The following is a 15,890-nucleotide window of genomic DNA, read 5'->3' on the forward strand; positions in this document are numbered from 1 at the left end:
CTGGTACCCACAATGCAACACTGCACTGTACCCCTCAGGGCATGCTACAGTGTCCAATCCGCTTAAAACTTAGAAGTGTCCAGTTAGTAGGAGGTAAAAATAGTTGGTTTTCTGGCCTCATTTTTGGCTGGAACAATTTTACATCATTACTACAATATGACACCATTATAGACGTACTCCTGCGATTACCACACATACTCTGGTGAAACTAGTAAAAGTAAAAACTCTGGTAAAAGTCAAACTCTTCCCATATGAGTCAGTTTGCATTCTGAGGCAAACTGAAAGCACTGAAGTCACATTTCACTTCACACCTGTATCAACAAATCGCCCGTCCTCACGTCAAATGGTTATAACATGTAGTTGCAAGCTGTTATGCTCGCCCAAGTCAAGTGATCACACTGTCAGTGTGAAAGCCAGTCTTGTGGGGTGCTTCGAGGTGAATTCACTTTAGTACTTTTGGGCCACATAAGGACGTATAATTCAGCTGTATTCACGCCGTATTCTAATGGCAAACCTTCACTCTCGTTTCTTTCAGGGCTGATAACTGGAGAGTCGACACAGGATCAGAAGCACCGGTGCATAACGGACTGTCTGCATTTGGCAGAGTAAGCGCACCATTTACTTCACAGAAGCTGGGCTGCTATCAAAAGGGGCCAAAAACCGGGAACATGGTCCCGGTCCCGGGCCCTGGGGTGGGGGTAGAACGGTCCATGAAGTTGTGGTGAATATTATTGTCCCACGGCCGGGAATAACATAATCACATAATTTATGTGGTGAAATTCCCAGGTGAGGGAATTTCCCACAGCAGCCACATCGGTGGAATACAGGGCAGGACATTGCTGGCCGATGGCACCCTTTTGCTCTCACCTTTGTGAGAATAAAAAATGTATTATAGTACAGCGGTCTCTGTTCATATTGAATCAATTAATTTAACAATTAATTGTTGTACTCACTTTGTCGTACGTCGCTCTGGATAAGAGCGTCTGCCAAATGCCAAGAATGTAATGTAATGTAACAAAACAATGCTTTTAAAATATCAAATGCTTATTTCCATCTCAAGGCTACAAGTCCATTCCGGTTTTGAAACTAATTGAAAAAAAAAAGAAAAGAAAAAGAAAAGGAGATTTTAAACCACTTCCATTTCTTTCAAAAATAATTAATATAGTTTTACTATTCATTCAAAGCATGACTACCATTGTGTGAAAGGAGTGTGATTGACCGTGTTGAGTAACTGCGTTGAGCGACCGTGTACCGTGTTGAGTGACAGTGTACCGTGTGGAGAGAGTGTTGAGTGAGAGTGTAGCGTGTTGAGAGAATGTTGAGCGACAGTGTTAAGTGATCGTGTACAGAGTTGAACGACAGCATACTGTGTTGAGTGAGTGTTGAGTGACAGTGTACTGTGTTGAGTGACCGTGTTGAGTGACAGTGTACTGTGTTGAGAGAGTGTTGAGTGACAGTGTACTGTGTTGAGAGTGTTGAGTGACCGTGTACTGTGTTGAGTGAGTGTTGAGTGACAGTGTACTGTGTTGAGTGAGTGTTAAGCGACAAAATACTGTGTCAAGTGACTGTTGAGTGACAGTGTACTGTGTTGAGAGAGTGTTGAGTGACAGTGTACTGTGTTGAGAGGGTGTTGAGTAACCGTGTACTGTGTTGAGAGGGTGTTGAGTAACCGTGTACTGTGTTGAGTGAGTGTTGAGTGACAGTGTACTGTGTTGAGAGAGTGTTGAGTGACCGTGTACTGTGTTGAGTGAGTGTTGAGTGACAGTGTACTGTGTTGAGAGAGTGTTGAGTGACAGTGTACTGTGTTGAGTGAGTGTTGAGTGACAGTGTACTGTGTTGAGAGAGTGTTGAGTGACAGTGTACTGTGTTGAGAGTGTTGAGTGACCGTGTACTGTGTTGAGTGAGTGTTGAGTGACAGTGTACTGTGTTGAGTGAGTGTTAAGCGACAAAATACTGTGTCAAGTGACTGTTGAGAGACAGTGTACTGTGTTGAGAGAGTGTTGAGTGACAGTGTACTGTGTTGAGAGTGTTGAGTTACCGTGTACTGTGTTGAGTGTTGAGTGACCATGTACTGTGTTGAGTGAGTGTTGAGTGACCGTGTACTGTGTTGAGTGAGTGTTGAGTGACAGTGTACTGTGTTGAGAGAGTGTTGAGTGACAGTGTACTGTGTTGAGAGAGTGTTGAGTGACCGTGTACTGTGTTGAGAGTGTTGAGTGACCGTGTACTGTGTTGAGTGAGTGTTGAGTGACAGTGTACTGTGTTGAGTGAGTGTTGAGTGACAGTGTACTGTGTTGAGAGAGTGTTGAGTGACAGTGTACTGTGTTGAGAGGGTGTTGAGTAACCGTGTACTGTGTTGAGAGGGTGTTGAGTAACCGTGTACTGTCTTGAGTGAGTGTTGAGTGACCGTGTACTGTGTTGAGTGAGTGTTGAGTGACAGTGTACTGTGTTGAGAGAGTGTTGAGTGACAGTGTACTGTGTTGAGAGAATGTTGAGTGACAGTGTACTGTGTTGAGAGAGTGTTGAGTGACAGTGTACTGTGTTGAGAGAGTGTTGAGTGACAGTGTACTGTGTTGAGAGAATGTTGAGTGACAGTGTACTGTGTTGAGAGAGTGTTGAGTGACAGTGTACTGTGTTGAGAGAATGTTGAGCGACAGTGTTAAGCGACAAAGGACTGTGTCGAGTGACCGTGTTGAGTGACCGAGTCGGATCTCAACAGCAAGTGATAAGAGAGATGAATCGCCTGGGGATGCTGATCGACTTGGCGCACGTGTCCGAGGAGGTGATGAATCAGGTGCTGGACCTGTCCGAGGCCCCGGTCATCTTCAGCCACTCCTCTGCGTACTCTATATGCCAACACAAGAGGAATGTTCCAGATGCTGTCCTTAAGAGACTGGTGAGTGGCGGGGGTGAGGTCCTAATTGTGAAAGTAATCAGTACCGGCGCCTAATTATTGCACGGTTCGGTCGTGGAGGACTGGGGTGTATGCAGGCTTTCGATCTGGTCACCTAAATCTTGACTGGGATTGACCAGCCTCTCTGATTTTGAGTCAATTAGTGGTTTGGAAACCTTCTGAAGTACAATCTTCTAGGATCACAACAAGTATTTTCCTTGATTTCAACTTTGATTGGAAACCTACAGAATTCGTAATGGTCCCAGCTTGCCAATTATTCATTATTTTTGGCCACTTCAGAGATATCGATCTGAGATATTTTAACTGAATTATGAGTTAGCCAGGATATCAACCTTGGTTGATTAGCCTATCGATTTGCTACCAACAGACCTAAAAGCATTACGGACACATTCACGATTTGGCTTTTTTGCACTTGTGGAAATATTTTAAAATCATGAAAAACACGTGAAATTCTCACCTTGAACAGCTTGCAGGTTTAACAATCGATCAGCAAAATCTCACAAACCAGAAGACAAGACACACTCTATTACACTACAAAGAGAAACACAACATCTGATTATATAAGAAGAGCTGAATTAGCAGAAATTGCACTTGTAGGCACAGCTGCCTTTAAATCTTAAAAAGTGAGAAAAAAATCTCCCACGTGGTTTGCTTGGTCAAATTTAGTTCAGGATGGTCCTTATAGGCAAATATACTCATCTAAGTCTCAGCTCTGATTATGACGTTACTTCTGTTTGGTCTACAGAGAGACAAGGCAGGGATCGTCATGGTGAACTTCTACAATGACTATGTCACGTGCAGCAAAAAGGCCAATCTCTCGCAAGTGGCAGGTCAGTGGCATCACGTACAGCCAAGCAATGAGTCGCCATGATGGTGAAGTACTGAAATGTTTACGTCTTAAGCCATTTCGTTCTAAAATGTACCACCGATTCCTTCTTTTCTGTTGAATCCAGATCACTTTGACCACATCAAGATGGTAGCTGACTATACAGTCATCGGCTTTGGCTCCGATTTTGATGGAGTAAGTAGGTGAGTAGCACAACCACCGTCACACAGAAGCCTAAATTCAATACGACTCTTATAAGACTACATGCAGGTGGAACGATGAATGACTAATTTAATAGAATGTTATTTAGTATGGAACTAAATACTCAGTGTCATGATTACATCAGAAGGGGGGAAGAAAAAAAAAAAAAAAAAAAGAAGAAGGTTTAAAGGGCCGAATTAAGAAATAAAAAATGGATCATGAGAGTCGTGCCAATATTGAGTTTGATTAATATGAAATAAGCCCTGTGCATTAATCCATCCCTGTGGAGAAGTATGAGTCCCTGATGGTGTAAGCTAGGAATCATCACACCTGGCCCTCAAATCCAAACTCAGCTCTGCTTACCTTTCCTCCTGGGTCCAGAAAACTGGGTCCAGAAAACTGTATAAGTCGTGCAACTTATTGGCCAGAGCATCTTCACTCCAGGAGCTATTGGCCCTAGAGGGACCGTGATTTGATGATCCCTGGTGTGTGTGTCTCCATACTTCCACCCGCCCTGGTCAACCTGGCCATGTTGTGTCATTACCCAGATTGCCCCAGGGCCTGGAGGATGTCTCCAAGTTCCCTGACCTGGTGGCGGAGCTGTTGAGGCGGGGCTGGAACGACACGGAGGTGAAAGGGGCTCTGGGGGAGAACGCGCTGAGGGTCTTCAGGGAGGTGGAGAGGGTGAGAGAGACCAGCGGCCTCTGCCCTCTGTCGAGGTTTCACCACCACACTGACCACACACCGAGGTTAACGAGCAAAGAGAACACAGCAAATCATTACTCACGTCACTGGGTAGTGCTTTACATTCTCTACTCTGCAAAACCTGGTATTTCACAAAGCAGGATTACGGAGGTAGCTGGATACATTAAGTATGAATATGGGGCGACATAGGCTATGGGGCGACATTGGCTCAGGGGGTAAGAGCAGTCGTTGCCAGTTCAATCCCACCCTGGGTGTGTCTGAGCAAGACACCTACTCCCCAATTTCTCCTGAGGAGCTGGTTGGTGTCTCGCGTGACAGCCAATCCCCATTGGTGTTTGACTGTGGGTAGGAATGCGTGAATGAGAAGCATCAATTGTACAGCGCTTTGGTTCCTGGTTTTACTCAGTAGTTATCCAGCTAACTCCGTAATCCTGCTTTGTGAAATAGCCCCTTGCTTCACTCAATCTGTGCCTTACCACACATCAAGAGGATTCCCAATGTCTGAGGAGCAGTCCAACATTGGAACAAACACAAACCCCCCATGTAGTAAAACCACTCACATAAATAACAGTTGTGACAAAAGACATGCGTAATCTCTTTAAGTTTAGTAAAATGAATCTTGGGGGGTGGGGGGTTGATTGAGGCTTTTAAATTCATTAAAGGGATTAAGTGCAGGTGATTCTTCAGGGTGAGTTCGGTTAGCAGAACGACAGGCCATAAACGAAAATGGGCAGAGGATAGAATCTGCACAGATATTAGGTAGTATTTCGTCACACAATATAGAGGTCCCTGTGGGAAATAGCTTGCCGGTACATGCAGTGAGGCGGAAACACTGGGGGTTTTCGAGACAAGGCTTAATAATGCTAGATGTGATTTCGCTTTCAGGCAAACTAAGCAGGAGGTACACTTCAGTGGCAGGAAAAGGTGATCATTGCTGGGCCACGGCGTTGTGTAGTGTGTTATGCGTTATGCTATAAGGGCAGCCTGTAGCGTAGCTGCTAAGGTAAATGACTGGGACACACAAGGTCGGTGGTTCTAATCCCGGTGTAGCTACAATAAGACCCACACAGCCGTTGGTCCCTTGAGCAAGCTTAGCCTAATCAACGTCGCTCTGGATAAGAGCGTCTGCCAAATGCCATTAATGTAATGTAATGTAATGTCATGTAATGTGATGCTACGTTAAACACTGCATCACCTGCAATCGAATGCAGCACGTTTACCAGAGAGTGTGTGTGTGTGTGTGTGTGTGTGTGTGTGTGTGTGTGTGTGTGTGTGTTCTGGAAGGTGCGGGAGAGCCAGAGGAATTACTTCCCCGATGAGGTGCCCATTCCCTATGAGCAGCTGGAGAAGACCTGCAGGACCAGCCACGGCTACGCGATGTCGGGCAGCTCCGGAAACTCCGCATCCCAGAGTCCGGTTGTTCTGGCTCTAGCCACACTGTTGTCGTGGTTTTTCTGGGCCCCGTCCTATTCCTGCTGACAATAAATATCCTACTACTCTCGTCTACGGTTGTCTATTCAGTTCACTACACCCGCAAACTGCGACACGCACCACATTATGGTCCTAGACTTAAAGATGATGATGATGATGTCAACGCCTAGCATTCACCTGCAGACTATAACCACACCATTTCACAAAGCAGGATTACTGAGTTAGCTGGATAATCACTGAGTAAAACCAGGAACCCTTCCACAGATGGAACATCCAGGGTTTTAACTCAGTGCAGTTATGATAAATGGTTGGCATTTATATAGCGCCTTTATCCAAAGCGCTGTACAATGATGCTTCTCATCCACCCATTCATACACACACTCACACACCAACGCAGATTGGCTGCCATGCAAGGCACCGACCAGCGTGGCAGGAGCATTTGTGAGTTAGGTGTCTTGCTCAGGCACACCCGGGGCGGGATCAAACCGGCAACCCTCCGACTGCCAGACGACTGCTCTTACTGCCCCCCCTTATGAATAAATTGCAGCTATGGACCATAACCACAGGCAGCAGTAGCCTTACCCTCCCTCTACCTGCAGCTGAGCGGAGTGCTATGGAAGGGCAGGATGGATGAATATTATGCAACAAGGCTAAACTCCAGTCTTGGAAGGTCAGTGGAAAAAAAAAAGGTTTTTATATCTTTTTTTATTTTTTTATTTATTTATTTATTTTTTTTTACTGCACATGAAATCTATAAAAATCTCAAAAGGACAGAATGGAGTGCAGGATGAGTCTTAACTTACACCTCTATATTACAGAAATCAAAGTTATATGGAAGCGGAGTGAACAGAAAAAAACAACCTTGCAATAAAATATTAAAAGCCGCCATAAAATAATAAAATATTCAAACAAACGTGACTGAACACACCATGTATTCCCACAAGCAGCGATGTGGCCATAAAAAAATAAAAATAAAATAAAATAAATTTAAAAAAACCTTGACCAACAAATTTGCCCCTGTGACTGTGCAGTATATTACACCATATAGACAGCCTCCAAGTGACAGGCCAAAATAAAGTAATTATATAAATGATACATAAACTTACCATACAATCAATGAGTCACTGAAGAGGAGTGCTTGAATTCAGCCTACAATTACTGTAACACAACAGCGCCACACTGTGTTGGAAAAGGGTAAATGCATAATAGACAGAGGAAAAAAGGAATAAAAATAGCTAAACCTGACAAGAGGGAACTAAACTTCTGCTGTTTTGATATGATAATAACTACCCCAACTACCCCATACCCCACGATTATTTGGGTTACTGCCTGAGGGCATGACAACAAAATAACCAGATGGGTAAACAAATAATCGGAGGTAGAAAAGGTTCAGAAAGTAAAAATCCTCCCCAGTATTTTATTTCAAACACCTGGATTTGCCAATTACCGCAATTGTTCAGCCAGGAAGTAGAACCAAATAGTGAATTCAGCTGACTGAGTTCAGGGTTGAAGAAACTCATGACAGGACTTCTACCCAAACTGTTCCCCCCTGCTTACTTCCCTCCACTGGCTGCCTGTCATGGCTCGCATCAAATTCAAAACATTGGTGCTAGCCTTCCAAGCAGTTAAAGGGTCTTCCCCAGCTTATCTGCAAAAAATCATCAGACCCTACACCCCTGCCAGACCTCTTCGTTCAGCCTCCACAGGCCGCTTGGCACCTCCCCCTCTCAGAACCTCCACCTCACGCTCACGACTACTGTCTGTTCTGGCTCCACGGTGGTGTAACGAACTCCCCGTTGAGGTCAGAACTATAGAATCTCTCCCCACCTTCAAGCGCAAGCTGAAGACACACCTCTTCAAGCAGCACCGCTCCCCATCCCTCCCTACCTCCCTGTGAACCTTAATTGTTGTCTCTGTGACTTGCTTTGTGTATCGGTATTTTAGTTGGCTAGGTAAGCAGTGTTTGGATAGTTAACTTTGGTGACTTTTGCTCTGTTTGTTTGTTTGTTCAAAAAAAAAAAAAAAAAAAAGCCCCTTGTCCTTATCTTTGTTGTACAGGTAGCAGTTGAAATTGTACTTACCTCTAGGGTCTTTCAGCGAATTTATCCCTGGTTATGGGTATGCACTTTGTTGTACGTCGCTCTGGATAAGAGCGTCTGCCAAATGCCAATAATGTAATGTAATGTAATGTAATGTTCTAAACTGTACCACCAGCAGCCATTTTGTACCAGAATGCACACCACATCCCAGCTGAGGCAGAGAAGGAGAGAACAGTATTTTTGCCAATCAAATCAGGGGATGATTGCATTGGCAAGTTGAAAGAGCCAGGGTGGGGAATTTAGCCGGGACACTGGGGAACACCCCTACTCTTTGTGAAGAGTGCCATGGGATCTTTAATGACGAAAGTGAGTCAGGACCCTGGTTTAACGTCTCATCCGAAAGACGGCGTCTCTGCGCTGGGGCATTGAGAAACATTTGACCAGAGGGAAGAACGCCCCCTACTGGCCCACCAACACCACTTCCAGTAGCAACTTCCATCTCCCATCCAAATACTAACCAAGGCTACCGTTCACAAGGCACAGCACTCTTCTGTCACAGCAGTCTTCCACTTTGCATTGTGCTTGAATTATTCAATTAAAAGTAACTTTTTCCCATGCCTTTTATACCCCTTAATGAGGCTTTCGATAATTTAGGTTTTCTGTTAATCCAACGCAACAGGGATGCACGTGCAATACTAGTACGCAGGGTCAAAATGAAGATTCTGTCGACATGGGAGGCTGAACTTGATTTTGCATAAACCTGCAGGTCCAAGACTTGGGGCGATGAGCTGAGTTTGTTTAGCTGGATTAAGCCGCGTGGGGCAGGCGTAGAACTCCAGGTGTAGAGGGATGCAGTGTCTGCCTGGATTTATGGCTTCCCTTCGACCCGCAGCCAATTAAGGCTCTGGGAACAAGGTGTGTGGGATTTTTAGCCATTCGGCGACTAAAATGAAGCACCAGTGCAGAGGCACAGCACACTGCGGCCCTCCAGGACCGGGTCAGGGGGTCCACAGCGCTTCCCTGCTGAGCGCTGAGCATATGAATCGAGTATACTTGATGGAAAAAGTTAAGATACACTTGGGGACTTCTGCTGAGAAGTTAAGGTACAGTTTAAAGGGATGAGTCTCCATTTTGCAGTGGAAAAAAAGGCAGTGATTGAGCAGTTCTTGGGGAAGCGAGGGTTGAGAAGCTCTGCAGTCTGGATACTAAAATAGTATGTATGGGACATATTTTGAGGTAGTTACACAGTGATTTTGGAGCAGAGTGTATTTGGCAGAGGACAACTGGGAAATAGAAGAAAACCCACAGACAAAAAAAATCTATATTTTAAAAATTTATTTACGAACATAATCTCTGAGGGACAACAGCATCTCGCGCTCTCTGTACATGCAACTGTAGAAAATAACCATTTTTATTTTTTGACTAATTCTCAGTTGAGTTTTTTTTATTTTTATTTTTTATCTCATTGTTTTTGCATGAAATCAACACAGCCATAGGTGACAGTACTGAGTCTGTGACAGCACTGACGACAGCATCAACAAATTTTCCCCCCGTAGCTGCTCCAACAATATGTACACAGTTCAACTACATTGTACAAAAAATTACATGGTTACATCACCGGGAGCAAGCTCACGGTCTCGCTGTTAAGAACCCCACATTCTACGCAAGTTTAGACTAGTACAAAGAGAAGGGTGCAAAACGTCCTGGGAGATATTTACAGCTATGTACAATGTCTCATTTACGCATTACAAGAGGGAAATTTACACAGCAGAGACTTCGACTCCAACATACCACAGGTGTCAGAAAGATAATAAATAGGTTATTTATCACCATTTAAAGAGTAGTTCTCCATGCTTTTTTATCATAAACTGAAATTTTTCTCCTTGACACAGCTACTGTCCGGTTTTAAGTTAATTACAGGAAAAACAAAACATTAGGAAAAGGCTTGAAATTGTGACATTATACGCGATAAAGGTAATCCGATAAACGGAATCGGCTTTGTTGATAAGTAGAGGTAAGGTGCGGCGGATTGAGGAGGTCACAGAACAGTCTAAGTGCACAGCTGCTGAGGGCGGGTTCGAGGTGAGGTCACCCAGCCATCTCGTATACAGATGCCCCTTAATAAATAAACTGCTAAAAATGTGTCGATATACGCTCCAAAGATGTCACAGGAAAAAAAATTGCCATTTCAATGAAGCCAGAGAATAGCTTATGAACGTGTTATGAGATTCTAACCGTCAAAACCCTGAAGCAGTCTGTCAAATAAGTCACAGAATTGAGGGGGAAAAAAATCTTGTGTCTCGGTGAAAAGCTGAAGGGAAATCTCTTGGTTACTGTTGCTAGGCGCAAAGGAGAAGTACTTATCATTAGTCCGCAATAAATGCATTACATCTAAATTTTCAGAGCTGTTTGGACAGACACTGAATTTACACCGCTGCGAGACAAAGGGATCTCGGACGACTACGTTTTCACGATTTCAAGCCTTTGTCGGTAACAAAATAGTTAAGAAATAAAAGGCAGGGCTGAAAGCATTAAACAGAGACAATAACCGAAAAACACACACAAGGTTCTGTAAACAATAGTAACGATGACGCAGAGCACTGACGCGGTATACATTCTGTTCATCATAAGCAACGCAGTTAGCATGCTACACCTGTTAATGCTCTATACAAATAAGAGACAATAACAACACCTGTTGCCAAATATACGGACCCCAAAATGCAGACTGAAATAATTATTTCTGAATGAAAGAACATGAGTCACTCCTAGTTTATATGAACCGGGGGAACACACACACACACACACACACACACACACACACACACACACACACACACAAAAAAAACCTTCTCGACGCCGTGCTTTGTGTATGTAATATGGGATACAGTTTGTACGATGAATATGCACACCTTAGCCTGATCTGTGGGAAGTCGGTAAATCTGCAAGATTAGAGATGGATTCTCACACTTTGCTTTCTTTGTCATAGTGGAATTTTTTTGTTTGATTAAACCACCCCCCCCCCCAAAAAAAAACAAAAAACCCCACAGACAAATATACGCACACATTAAAAAAACACCCCCCCCCTCTGCTCTGAATGTTTGCTAAGGATTCGGTGCAATCTATTTGTGTTTCTACGGATATTTTCTACACGGACGCACGCACCAGAATGCGACTGCACTACAGGCCTTTTGTGTCAGGTAAAGATACCTTACACAGAGGAAAGCGGCGCGTTGACAATGAAATCCTGATTCTGTGGGTAAACCGGATGTGCGATGATTACAGACGAGAATGCTGTGTGTCAGTAACGCGGAAATGTGGAGAAAAAACGACTGAGCCCTACAGTTTAACATTTAAACCAGAACACATGATACACAGAGCACCCTCTAATGACAAGGAAATAAACTCGACAGAAATAAAAATATAACATTCATATAACCCTGATTAGATATCTTATTTTTAAAAAACAATTTAAAAAAAAAGAAAAAAAACAATTGTGGAAATTAAAATGAAGGACAGATAGTGTAAAGCTGAACCTGTCTGGTCTTTCACTGAGCACTGATAAAAGACAAGCTAAAAACACTATTATGTCATTAAAAAGCACCACATTTTCAACTATTCTTACAAACCAATCGGTTTCATGAGCATACAGCCTATCAGTTATAATGTGAATGTAATTAATCTTGTGATTGCGGTTTTGTAAAATTCACAATTCAAAGCGCTTTCTTTAGTTAAAAAATTATAATCCTTCACTTTAGCGCCCCCTACGTGGCTAAATGGAGAACTGACAGCCATTTTACAATCCTCAAGGTGTGGTGTGCACTATTTGTCATTTAAAACTACCCTCAATTTCAAATCCAAGCCGAAATAAACAATGACATGTCTTCAAGGTCAAATTAAGCCTTATGCCACCATATTGAATAATGTATGAAAGCATATTAAATTAAAATGGCCATAAAGATGGTTATGGTACTGCTCAGAGAAAGAGAGACAATAAAAAAAAAAACACAAAAAAAAAAAACACAACAAGTGACCAAAAATATTGGTTATTACCTCAGCAATCTTGGGAATTACTGCCCATAGCACAATATAAATTCTCTACAGACCCACTGATTAACGCATTAGCTCAACTCTGAAATAATTACAATGCCACTGTTATACATGAGTGATAGTTTATGGTGCATTTGATTTGTAAAATTAAAACATTTCTATCATAGGACAGAAACGGCAAGAGAACTGCTTTCAAAGCCATCTTATGCTATTCGTTTTCTGGTGTACCTTAAAATTTACTTGCGCAATATTTGAGAAAAATTAAATGCTGACTGTAAAAAGGCATTTTCTTGGTTTTGATTCTTATACTTAAATAGTTCTGTTATAAAGCAAAGCATAATATACCCTTTCTTTAAATAATTTATTAACCATTCTGCTACATCTGAGGATTAAGATTGTGGTAGTCACAGACTGAAAAGGAGGGGGCTTCTCTAACAAGGTGAGTTGTGGTTGTGAAGACCCAGCTGACTGGTTCTGACTGGTTCTGACCGGCTCTGGACAGAACAGTGTAGGGCCTTGCGGACCATGCACTGGAGACTGCCTCTGAAATACTGAAAATACTGTGTACACATTTTGGCCCATTGTTATAAGGGAAAAGTGCTGCCCAAGGTGAACTGTACATACAAAGATAATTTTATTCATTTTTTTACACTTAACTGAGAGTGAGGTTACAGTACGTACGTTATTTACAACTGTGCAGTAATGTGGCAAAATAAATTATCTAGAAGGCAGCGAGAATACATTGGTTAACGAATATAAAACTGTACAGAATTTACGGGATACATTTTTTTTCAATTTAAATTTTCCATTAAACTAATATTGGCTCCGTAGTGTTTCAAGTCACTTTCTCAGAAAGAGAAATGATGAAATGCCCAAGTAAAGACAAAAAACAAAAAACAAAACAAAAAAAACAACAGAATAGTCTGCTAAAACCACCTCTGAAAGTCATTGCCTCTCGAACCGAAACATTCTTTGCCTCGTTCAGTTTGCAGTAAACGGTTGCGTGACACCGAGCCGTGTACGGTCGATGCACAGCGCATGCAAACCGGTCTCGAGACTCCAGCTGGGAGTCTCCCGTTTTCCCAGACTCCTCTTCCCCCATCTCCGAGTCTCTTCCAGCCAGACACGGATCTTTAAAAAAGAAAAAAAAAAAAACAAAGAAAAAAAAAAAAGAAAAAAAAAAAAGGCTGAAACTCCTCTCCCTCTGCTCCTGCCCCACCCTCGGAGCACCGATTTCAGCGGGGCCACGCTACCGGGGGGGCCCCTGGGGCTCTGGGCTGCGGATTCCTGCCGGGCGGTACCGCTGCCGGATTCTCGGTGCCGGAGGGCGGTGTGGACGTGCCGTGCGCGCCTCTACGGCGACTCTTCCAGCAACAGTATCCACAGGCCCCGCCCTCCAGGGGCCAAATCGAAGGTTCCTTCGGGGGACCCCTTCTCCTCGCCCTCGACGTATCGCCGCTTCTCCCAAGTCGCGGTCGCCGCGTCGTCCTCCTGTCGCTGGTTTCCGATCCACGCCGATAGGAGGGTTTTGTCCGTTTCTTTTTTTTTTTCCGGTTTTTACGTAAGGGAACCCAAAAAAAAAAAAACAACAAAAAAAAAAAAAGGTAGGAAATACAACTTAGCCCCCGCTCCCCCCTTTCTAAAAATCAAGCAGGGGAGTAAGCCTGAAAGCAAAGCCGTTCTTGCTTTTTCTGAAAGCATAAAACCGCGTAGGATCAAAGTGCAAGTTGTGTTTTTCCCGGTAAAAAGATGCTTCCTCCTCTCGAAGAAGGGAATCATAAGCACATTTTTTAAATATATAATATAGATTTTTTTTTTTTTTACTCAAGAAAGTATGTTCCTCTTTCAAACCGGCTAGCCCTTACCATACCTTCTATTCGATGTTTTTTTTTTAACGGCGATATCAGACGGCTGCAAGTGTTCCTGTCACGCGGGTAATAGCACGAAGTCGTCGTTGACGTCGACCATGGGCACGTAGAAGGAGGGCACCTCGTTGACGCAGAGGGACTTGTGTCCGGCGGGGTCCAGCTCCTGCACCTTCAGCTGCCACTCCATCCTCTGCACGGCGTTCAGCGCGGCTGCCTCGTGCTGCTGCCGCATCAGCAAACACGTCTGGAGGGGGAGAGAGAGGGAGGTCTGCGTTACCAACACGCGGCGTCACCAAAAGCCGAGAAGCGCAGAAACGAGAAAGCAGTCGGTCAGCGAGCCCCTTGTATCAGGGGTGTGAACCTGCACTCCTGTAGGGCAGGTATTTGTAGTTCCTGTTCAAACGGCAGCCAATGAGAACCGGAGAACAAGGTGCGTAGACGCTCGATAAATTAAATTAACGACTCCTGCTCAAATGTTGAAAAACCAGCAGACACTGCGGCCCTCGTGGACTAGAGTCTGACACCCTTGCCCTGCAAGAAGAAACGTACTATCGACTCCATAGCGAAATAAATATTGAGAGCAAAATTACCTGGACACCAATTTAAGAGGTGCTTCAATTAAAATCAAAACACTCACCTTCATGCGGTCATATTTGTCGTCGACATCTTGGATCCAGGAAATGAACTGGCGGGCGTTGAAGCGATCTCTCACCGACTTGTTCTCATCACCCTGAGGCAGAGACACACACATTAATAAAGAGAACATCTACCGCTGGCGTCTTCTGTATGGCAGACATGTGATTGAAGGTGGTAATGCAGGATTCGGGGGCTAAACGCCTTCTTGACGGGAGTTATCCGGGAAGAATTCCAAGTATTACCGTAAAGGCAAGGCAGACAATAATTACCAATTTGAATTATCGATGCATAGCGTTAAGAGCCGCAGACCCACCTGACTCTCAGAAGGCATGTTGTAGACTTCAGAGTCCAACAGCATGGTGCAGGCACTGAAGGGGAAAGCCTGGTTCGCTATCGTCCTGGCCGCTCGACAGTGGACCCGCAGCACCTCCTGTTCACAGGACACGATCAACTTCTCCTGCGACGGGAAAGAGGAAGGGACACGGAAAGAGATAAGGATGCATTTTGTTACTCAGCAGCTCTTCAATGACCCTGTCTGGTTGGTCAACAAACATTAAGGTTAAAGTTAAGATATGAAACCTACTGAAACAATAGGGAAGATTTTTTTTGCAAGCTCGGCCAAAAAAAAAAAAAAAACACAATACACTGGAATGCTCTCGCTTTGTATAACATTGCACAGTAACCGTACAATAAAGAAAGATTTCATTGTATCACACGCAAACTTCCACACTTTTCTGAGCAGGGGAAAGTTTGCCGTGCCAGCAGAAAGAGGCCCGCTGGGTCATGACATTACATTAACGGCATTTGGCAGACGCTCTTATCCAGAGCGACGTACAGTTGATTAGACTAAGCAGGAGACAATCCTCCCCTGGAGCAAGGCAGGGTTAAGGGCTTTGCTCAAGGGCCCAAACGGCTGTGCCGTTATTGTGGCTACACCGTGGATTAGAACCACCGACCTTGCGTGTCCCAGTCATTTACCTTAACCGCTACGCTACAGGCCGCCCCCGACGGTGCTTACCCGCTCGATGCTGTGCTGCAGCCGCAGTTTCCCCCTCACTGCCTCCTGCTGCCTGAACAGCTCCTTCAGCGGCTCGGACAGGGACGGCGGCGGGGCGATCTGAGAAATCGGAAAAAGAAACAACCGTCAAACTATCGTCTCCACCCCTCAACTATACCCGTGGCACATTTTCATTGGAGGTGTTGTTCAGGGTTGACAATGGCTCAGG

The 15,890-nt window shown here is 44.2% G+C and overlaps 2 protein-coding genes across 2 annotated transcripts in view; one reads left to right on the plus strand and one right to left on the minus strand.

The window, feature by feature from the left end:
• dpep1 (dipeptidase 1) overlaps positions 1-6,147 on the plus strand; it is an 18,316-nt gene extending 12,169 nt beyond the window's left edge. The window contains 6 exon segments of the mRNA XM_061222607.1: positions 536-605; positions 2,717-2,893; positions 3,657-3,741; positions 3,865-3,940; positions 4,487-4,622; positions 5,928-6,147. Coding sequence (XP_061078591.1) covers positions 536-605; positions 2,717-2,893; positions 3,657-3,741; positions 3,865-3,940; positions 4,487-4,622; positions 5,928-6,122 — 739 coding nt within the window. The 3' untranslated portion in view covers positions 6,123-6,147.
• A 5,416-nt stretch (positions 6,148-11,563) lies between these two features.
• The window catches only part of LOC133111583 (ankyrin repeat domain-containing protein 11-like), a 125,336-nt gene continuing 121,009 nt past the window's right edge, over positions 11,564-15,890 (minus strand). Inside the window, exons 10-13 of the mRNA XM_061222049.1 lie at positions 15,683-15,781; positions 14,978-15,121; positions 14,666-14,758; positions 11,564-14,272 (exon numbers count right to left, since the gene is read on the minus strand). Coding sequence (XP_061078033.1) covers positions 14,087-14,272; positions 14,666-14,758; positions 14,978-15,121; positions 15,683-15,781 — 522 coding nt within the window. The 3' untranslated portion in view covers positions 11,564-14,086. The remainder of the gene's footprint in view (positions 14,273-14,665; positions 14,759-14,977; positions 15,122-15,682; positions 15,782-15,890) is intronic.

Source organism: Conger conger, chromosome 15 (assembly GCF_963514075.1).
Source record: "Conger conger chromosome 15, fConCon1.1, whole genome shotgun sequence".
NCBI lineage: Eukaryota > Metazoa > Chordata > Actinopteri > Anguilliformes > Congridae > Conger > Conger conger.